Source organism: Primulina huaijiensis, chromosome 15 (assembly GCF_012295235.1).
Source record: "Primulina huaijiensis isolate GDHJ02 chromosome 15, ASM1229523v2, whole genome shotgun sequence".
In the NCBI taxonomy this organism is placed as follows: Eukaryota; Viridiplantae; Streptophyta; class Magnoliopsida; order Lamiales; family Gesneriaceae; genus Primulina; species Primulina huaijiensis.
Window position 1 is genome coordinate 4,568,859 of NC_133320.1, and position 8,710 is coordinate 4,577,568.

Consider the following 8,710-nt stretch of genomic DNA (forward strand, 5'->3'; position numbering starts at 1 on the left):
GAGATTTATGTGATATTGCTTGTGGCCATTGTACTATTGTGGAATTATTACTTCACCCGGTCGCCAGTTATCGATCAGTTCAGTTTTGTACCACCCAGTATACTGTGGCATTAGTCTGATCAGACGATTAGTATTTCACCCGGTCGTCAGTTACCGGTCAGTTCAGTTCAGTTCAGTGCAGTTCATGGGGCCACTTGCGTAGAACATAATCTCAACAAAATTATCATCCAGGCTATTTTATTACAGAACTCTATTGAGCTAACAGTTCACTTATGATTTTCAGTTCAGTTATGCACGTATTTATAATTATACATGATAAGATATTTACAGTTCAGTTATGCAAGTACTATAATCCCTCATGACATGATATTTTCACTTCGCATGCCATTTTATTATTATCTATTTGCTTGTTATTTACGATATATGCATGCTGAGTCTTCAGACTCACTAGACTTGATTGTTGTAGGTACTGATAATGTCAGAACCGAGGGCGGGGACCAGTGAGCCAGCTCGAGTCGACAGTAGTGGGACCAGAGGACCTCATTTATCAGTTTATTTATTATTTTTGGCGAAAATTCATTTTATTACAATGGACTATTTTAAGCTGTCGTTTTGAAATATTATTTACTTCCGCTGCTATTTTTGAACATTAAACTTTATTTATCAGTTTATTTATGAATGAGGCATTTTATTTAATTAAAGAGAAAATTTTTAAATTTTTCAAATTTTCAAGTACGAATTTAGAGGCCTCTACAATAAATTATTTAGAATAATATTAAACGTATAACAAATATACGATACAACAATATTTACAATCATTATATCGTAAGATTTGTTATTATATAATGAGATTTTGTATTGAATTTATCATGATAATTTGATAAAATATAATTTTTGTATTGAATTTTTTATCTTTTAAAAATTGTTATACAAATTTGGTTGTACATGTAGCATTACTTAATTATTTATACGGCGATCGATAATAATTTAAAATAATACATGTCTCAAAATTACGGTTGAGCTACAATATATAATTGAGTGGAATGTAATTTCACCTAATAAATGTTTTCTAATATTCTAATAATTAGATTTTCCAAAACAATTTTTATATATAAAAAAAACATTTGAATGTTTTTTTTTTCTCGCACTTTTTTTTTTAATGTGAACTGATTTTTGATAAGGATCGATTGCTATAAATCGTCAATATATATATAATATAAAAAGACAAATTATTATTCACATTTTTTCAAATCTATCGAAGTCAAACGATAAAGCTCCCCCGGAACGATGATCCCTAACACGATACATGACATGTATTAGACATCTTTATTTAATAAATAAAAATACGACAAAAATTTTATATATTTATAATAATTATATTATGAGATTTTATTATTAATTATTATATTTTTTATAATAAAAATTTATATTTATACATGAAGAAAATAGACCAAAGATCACTAATAGTTAGTATTAATTAAAGTTTAATCAATCATCAAACCAATATTTTTTTACGTGAATCTTNAATATAAATAAAGATTTTAGGGCTTCTTCTGGAAGAGTCCTTTGACATCGTATCACGATTCCCAAGTTTATTGTTCTTTTTCCACCTTATCTTCAATTTAAAATTTAGACTCCCAATTGCACGCACTAAAACATTTTTTCTTATTATATTTTATTCTACTATTTATACACAGGGGAAGATGGTGAAAATCCACAATCAAAATATTTCTTTGGGTTCATTCCATACCCACAAAATTGTGGTACTATGTCATAAAAAATGTAGTACACTTCATGTGGAAATGTGGTACTAAAAAAGTACCCAGAGACAGAACACAAAAAAAATCGACGACTGAGGACTGAAGGCCAATTTTTCGTTATACATACTTCTCCTTATATTATTAAATTTTATTTCTATATTGTATTTCTTTCAAATGCAAATAACGTTTTATTGCATTACGATAATCAAGTTGGTAGATTATTTTCTTTCCAACACATTAATCATTATTTTTACAATCTTACAAAAGTTTTTGTGTATATATATATAGTTTTGTNTTTGATTTTGCTTATCGAATTGTTTATTTATAAAAAAACAAAGCCATTAAATTGAATTTAAAGAGCTTGAAAAATTCCGCAGAAAAGAACAAAGTGGGCATTAACAATGGTGGTTGGGTTTCACCGAAAACTTTGCCCTTTTAGGGTTTCCTTTCGTTCTTCGAACGACCCGACCCGACCCGACCCCATCCCACCCGTGGAATATGATACCATTATCACATATATATATATGATAAATATTTATTTTTAATCTAACAGTAGAATCAATGTTGTCTTGTTGAAGGGGTCGCTTTCTTTGGATTTTCTATTAATAAAGTACGTACAGTTCAGTTACTGGAATATATTTTCGGTGTTGGATGGAAACCTTAGATGTATTTTTTGTCATGGGTACAAGTTGCCAGATGTGAAGCAAGATCCTTAATTACTTACAGATTGATGTTCTTTCCTTATATGTACTAGGTTTGTTCTTTTGTCTCCTTTCTTTTTCTGGAAATTCAATGAACTGGATCGAAGGTTCAAGAAATTTGATTTGGAAGATTCAGGATGATTGAGGAAGGAGGAGAAGGTGGGTCAACTGTTGCTGAACACGATCAGCACTCTTCTGGCCGAAATTGTGGGGCGGAAACGGTGGATATGGCGGTGGAGGGGGAGATCTCTGGTGGTGGTGGTTGTGAAGCTATGGAAGTGGAGGAGCAAGGTCTGGTGATGGAGGAGAAAGAATTTTGGTTTGAAAACGAGCAAGAGAATACTCTTGTAGATATTAATGACGCTTCTGTTTTGTTCGGTGATTTCCCCTCTCTGCCGGAGTTGCCTTGTATGTCTTCGTCTTCGTCGTCGTCTTCCACCGCCGCAGCGGCGGCGCATACCATCGCGGCCACGCCTTCTTCTTCCTCCGCCGCTTCCTCCTCGCCCGAGGCTTCGTGGGCGGTGCCGAACAGGAGGAGGAACCAAACCGAAGAGGGGTACGCGGTCGTATCCTCCTCCACCACCGCTTCTGATATTGCGCCGACGCGGTCTGACCTTGACAGTATGCTCGACTCTGATTGCGTTAATATGATGGAGAATCTGGGGTACATGGATTTGATTGACAGCAATGAGTTATGGGACCCATCTTCACTGTTCGAGAACCAAGAAATCATTCCAGGCCAAGAGGCGCCACCGCCGCCGCAGAAAGCCCAATGCAAAGAAGAGAACGATGGGTTTAGTTTCCTACGTGGGAATAAGGAGCTTTCCATGATTTTTCTCGATTGGTTGAAGCAAAACAAAGACCACATATCCGCAGAGAATGTGAGGAAAATAAAACTCAACCGATCCACCATTGAAAATGCTTCAAAGCGATTGGGCGGAACTAATGAAGGTATGAAACGTCTTCTGAAATTGATTCTTGAATGGGTGGAGCACTACCAGCTTCAAAAAAATGGCGGCCGCCGCCCTCAATCTCAGTATCAGTATCAAGAAAACCCCGGAGTTAATCCAACCCTTGTTCCCAACTCCAATTTTAGTTACATTAATGTTGTCTCTCCTGATAACTCTAACCCATGCTGCTTTCCCACGGCTCCGTGTATAATCCCTGTACCAGTGCACCCAGGTTTTCCTCCTCCGGCAGTTGGTTACTGTAATATCGGCGGTGCAACTTATTCAAACCCGCAACTTCCAGTCCCTCCTGCATACCATCATCATCAGCAAGTGATGAATGCGATGCCTTGTACACCATCATCAGAATACCAGACGATGAACAATGATCAAGCCTCGACCCCGGCCCCTTATACCATGTCCATGTCCCCTCAACTTAGCCATTCTACGGATAATAGTCATCCTGTTTCGTCCTACCAACAAGTTTTCGTGGGGAATCCTCATCAGACTTCTGCTCCAAATGGGGAGAATTTGGTTAGGTCAGGCTGTTCTGCAACTAGAGAGGCCCGAAAGAATAGAATGGCTCGGCAAAAACGGCTCTACTCAAACCATCACCGACACAATAATCATAAAAATCAAATAGATTGTTCACATCCGGTTGGCGATCCACTTAGTTCACCGGAAGATTGGGTGTTTTCTCCTGTCACTGATTCTGCATCGATTCCCCCAACAGATATCGAGCCAATTCCACCGGTTGATGCCTCCAACAATCAAGTCAAACGAGGCTCAATGCAACTGCAAGATTTTGGATTGGAATCATATTCGGATCAATGTCAAAATGTACTTGGTTTTTGTCTGAACTTAATTAGATTCAGATTGGAGGCTATATTTAACATTTCTGTTGATTTTTTGTCTACAGGGTTGTTCGAAGACGACGGAGAGGAACTTGAAGTTTTTGATGCAGAAAGTCTTGAAGCAAAGTGATGTTGGTAATCTAGGAAGGATTGTGTTGCCAAAGGTAATTTTTCAGTCTTAGCTAAATCTTGCCTTGGGATTTTTTCATAAAATTGCTTACAAGAACTTGTTAGAATTTGTATCTGTGAAGTTTAATAAATTCGCAATATCCTTGCCATCAGAAGGAAGCTGAAAACCATCTCCCCGAACTCGAAACCAGGGACGGAGTTACAATTGCCATGGAAGATATTGGAGCTTCTCGGGTCTGGAATATGCGATATAGGTACAGATGCATATATATTTTTATTGCAGTCACATTTTTCCGACTTGGAAATTTATTGAATTTGATTAATTTTACAGGTTTTGGCCAAATAACAAAAGTAGAATGTACCTTCTTGAAAACACAGGTAGAGTATATGGCGATAAAAAGCAGTGAACTTAGGTTGTATTTGGATGGATTAATTTGAAACTAGTCATTTTAAATCCATTGGCAAAATCCGTTTGACAATGAATTTCAGATTACTCAAATATTGAGTCATTTCAAATCATCCGTTCAGATACAACTCAAATTCAGATAATCTAATCCGAAGGCAACCTTATTGTAATCGATAACGCTTTTATTGATCACGTGGTTGGTTTTCTAGGAGATTTTGTGAAGGCAAATGGACTTGAAGAAGGAGATTTTGTAGTGATCTACCTAGACACAAAATGCGGCAAATATGTAAGATTTCCTTTTCTTTTAGCTTTTCTCATTGAGTGGGTCTCGTTTGATAAGGTCTCACGCATCTTTATCTATGAGACGGGTCAACCCTACCGATATTCATAATAAAAAGTAATACTCTTAGCATAAAAAGTAATACTTTTTCATGAATGACCCAAATAAGAGATCTGTCTCACAAAATACGACTCGTGAGACCGTCTCACACAAGTTTTTGTCTTTCTCATTTATAGTTCGTTTGGCCCCCAAGGGATCCATTCCCCATTCATGTCACATTTCCGTTATATTAGCATTTTCATTATCCGAGATTCATTTTAACATTAATACTCTCTATCCGTGGGTCTCATTGTCCACTCATTCATTTTTATTCTTATTATACATTAGTAAAAGATGCACATGTGTTGCATGTGTTATTATTATTTTTACTTTGATCAAATAATACTAAACAATTAACACAAAATTATTTACAATTTAGAAGAATTGTTCGATTTAAAAGAGACTATGTAAAATATGAAGCGACTTGATGATGTTTTTAGTAGGGTAAGAAGGTTAATTATGAAATTAAATATTTTGGTGTTCTCTAAGGTAGTTACTCTAAGGGTCTCATACTTAATAATATAATATAGATTAAATAAATACATTTTTAATTTTAATTACATAATCTAAATTATTATTACTTAAAATAAATAATATTATTAATTTTAAATATATTTATTATTTAAAATTATTCCATCTTATTTTACGAGTTTAATTTATATAAAATTAAAATATTATTATAAATTTAAAATGACGAAACATAACATAAGAAAAAAAAAATCATAATTGCATAAATTAAAAAGAATGCATAAATTAAATGTTCCAAAATATGTAAAATAACAATTCAAGGATTGTTGTACTTGTAGAGCTTGAGTTGTTGGAATATTGGCACGCTTTGGAGAATACAATTTTAAGTGTGTTTTCTAGAATGATGTGCTTTTAGAATGAATAATTAGAGAGCATAATATGTCTATATATATTGTTCTTGTCATGCAACGTTTATATTCCAAATACTAGTTTGCAACGTCTATAATTATAGGTATTAAAATGAAAAAAGATAGTCCTGGATTTAGGAAGTTCAGGGCTATCTCTTAGATAGACATGAGATAGTCGAGGACTATATTTTTTATATAGTCATATTTCAGATAAAAATTTCTTGTATTATATATTCACTATTTTCGAGAAAATTACATTATTTGAAAGAAAAATTACATTATTTGAAATTATATTGTCCTAGTTTATTGTCTTACCCTCCATGCCCAATTTCTCTTTGCCTTTCTCCTTTTTTTTTTTTTTGTTGTCTTCTGATTTGTCGGATGAGTGTCTTATTCGTTTAGGTTTACATCTAGATTCACATTTTGGTTGGATGAGGTGTTGATTGCCCCCGAATTTGAGGTGCTCGCCTTCTTCGTGCCAATAAGGTGATAAACGAATTTTGAAGTAAACATTGGGCGATCTTTTACGATTGTCCACACGCATGCTCAAGATTAAATATAATGTCTTTCTCGCGATACTTTTGAATCTCAAGTAACAAGATATCCTCATCATTGTGGTCACTATGGTGCACACTATAAGCGCTATTATAATTTGCGTTGAAGCGATATATATTTTTTTGGATGGTATTCTGCCAATGCGATTGTATGACACTTGCACTTCTGTTGGGTGTACTTGGGAGACGATTTTCATTATAGTAGGTTGCATCACTTCTCCAGAAAGCATATGCCTTTTGATCATTGTCGATGATTGAATCATCACTGATAGTGACAAACGATCTCGCTAAGACTTCGTCTTCAATCTTTCTCCTAGTTGGCCGTTAACTCCTACCCTCGATGTCTGAATCTTACTTTTCCAAATTTGCAAGTTCAATTGGGGATTCGTGTTCGTACAATTGAGTCTCCGGGAGAGAAGTCGAAGTGACTGGTTTATTTTCCGTTAGAGATGTAAAAGGCATATCGGTTGCATGTGGATTAGAAAATCCATAAAAATGCGATAGGAAATATGAATTGTTCATATTTTGCAAATATTCGAGTGTAGGCGTTTGATATGGAGCTCATGGAGGAGTTAGGCAACTGGTTCTAAAAATTTCGAATCACTTGGAAATTTGGACAATATTGATAATTTGGTGGATATAGATTATATAAATAATTTTGTGAAATCTGTGAATTTTGGGAATAAGCATTTTTTTCGGCATTTAGGAGAATTCACGATATTTCAAAAAAAAATGTTATTTTCATCTATTTTGGGTAAAAAAAAATAGAATTATAGAAATAAATAATTAAAATGAAATTCAGATGATGTAGATACTCGAGGAAACTTTTGGAGTGATTTATGATGTAAAATAACGTGTTTAGATTAATGCAATAGTTTGTAGAAGATGATGAGTATTTATTTAAAAAAATTTATATATAAATTTTTTATTTTATTTTTATTAAAATTTATTAACCAAAATTATTTTTTTTGTCCGTTGGATTTTAATAAACTTACTAAAAAAAGTTTTTAAAAAAAAACTAGCAAAATAAAGAATAAATGGTGATGTGAGAAGACCGAGTGGGGTGGACCTCCACCTTACGCGCGCTTTGGAGGGGATACGAAAAAAAAATAACATCAATTTCAAGCGCGCGCTTTGTCGGGGAAATGAAAAAAAAAATTAACATTAATTTGTCGTGGCATTTGTTTAACGCCAAGTGAAATCGTCATTGCATGTCCCATAAATCTAAAAGATTTTATTGCAAAATGATTTAAGTTCCATAGGATATAAGCAATCTTGTTTTGATGAATCTTGTGTGGTTTGTGAGACAGATGATCAGAGGAGTAAAAGTGCGTCTACCCGAAGCCAAGCCAGATGCCGGGAAACAGACGGGAAGGAGAAATGCCCGGAATTTATCGAGCCCTCGTGTTCGCTCTTCTCCCGGACGAGCTGTGACAATGAAACATTGAAAGAATGGACAGTAAAACTCTAATCATTTCTATGGTTTTCTGCCTTACTTAACTGACTAATTTCTTGTGCGAATTTAAGATCCAAGAATTGTGTCATGATTTAGTTAGGAGGAATCCGTTGTAATCATTTTGAAAATTCTTTATTATGACTAATTATATGTTTGTAGGATGATATACAAACTATATCAAACCAAAAATTTATCAATTAAGTTTCTTGATTTTTTTTTCTTCTTCTTCTTTTGGTTAATCTATGGGAGTATTTCACGCATTCAATGATTAGTCAATGCATTTGTCATATATTGATGTTCAATATCATGTCTTCATTCAAGTGAACGTGGGTAGGGCTGGGAAAATATATCGAAATATCGAAATACAGAAATATCATACCGAAAAAATACCGAAATTACCGAAAAAATCGATATACCGAAAATTTTACCGTACCGAAATTTACGGTATTAGTATCGGTACATAATTATTTTTTTTCGGTATTTCGGTATATACCGAAAATAATTTTTTTTTAAAAATTTAAGTTCGGTATACCGAAAAAATGTCGGTATACTGATAATATTTTCGGTATAACGACATTTTTTCGGTATACCGACAAAATTTTCGGTGTCGGTACGGTATCCGGTATGAACTTTTTCATATCGATCGGTA

The 8,710-nt window shown here is 34.1% G+C and overlaps 1 protein-coding gene across 3 annotated transcripts; it reads left to right on the forward strand.

The window, feature by feature from the left end:
- The first annotated feature begins 2,322 nt into the window (after nt 1-2,322).
- On the forward strand, nt 2,323-8,271 carry LOC140958700 (B3 domain-containing transcription factor ABI3-like). 3 transcript variants are annotated; one of them, XM_073416245.1, is made up of 6 exons: nt 2,323-4,248; nt 4,328-4,426; nt 4,545-4,645; nt 4,723-4,769; nt 5,007-5,083; nt 7,916-8,271. In XM_073416245.1, exons 1-6 carry the CDS (start codon nt 2,599-2,601, stop codon nt 8,051-8,053), a joined length of 2,112 nt encoding a protein of 703 aa, XP_073272346.1. In that variant the 5' UTR covers nt 2,323-2,598; the 3' UTR covers nt 8,054-8,271. The 3 variants fall into 3 exon arrangements, with proteins under 3 accessions (XP_073272346.1, XP_073272347.1, XP_073272348.1); XM_073416246.1 differs by having other exon boundaries at nt 4,548-4,645; XM_073416247.1 differs by lacking the exon at nt 7,916-8,271 and adding an exon at nt 6,454-6,811.
- The last annotated feature ends 439 nt before the right edge of the window (nt 8,272-8,710 follow it).

Excerpts from the sequence above, each read along its gene's own strand:
- LOC140958700 (XM_073416245.1), top strand. The coding sequence starts at position 2,599 with ATGATTGAGGAAGGAGGAGAAGGTGGGTCAACTGTTGCTGAACACGAT. Across the intron at positions 4,770-5,006 it reads GTACCTTCTTGAAAACACAG|GAGATTTTGTGAAGGCAAAT; the intron begins GTAGAGTATATG and ends TTGGTTTTCTAG. Across the intron at positions 5,084-7,915 it reads ACACAAAATGCGGCAAATAT|ATGATCAGAGGAGTAAAAGT; the intron begins GTAAGATTTCCT and ends TTTGTGAGACAG.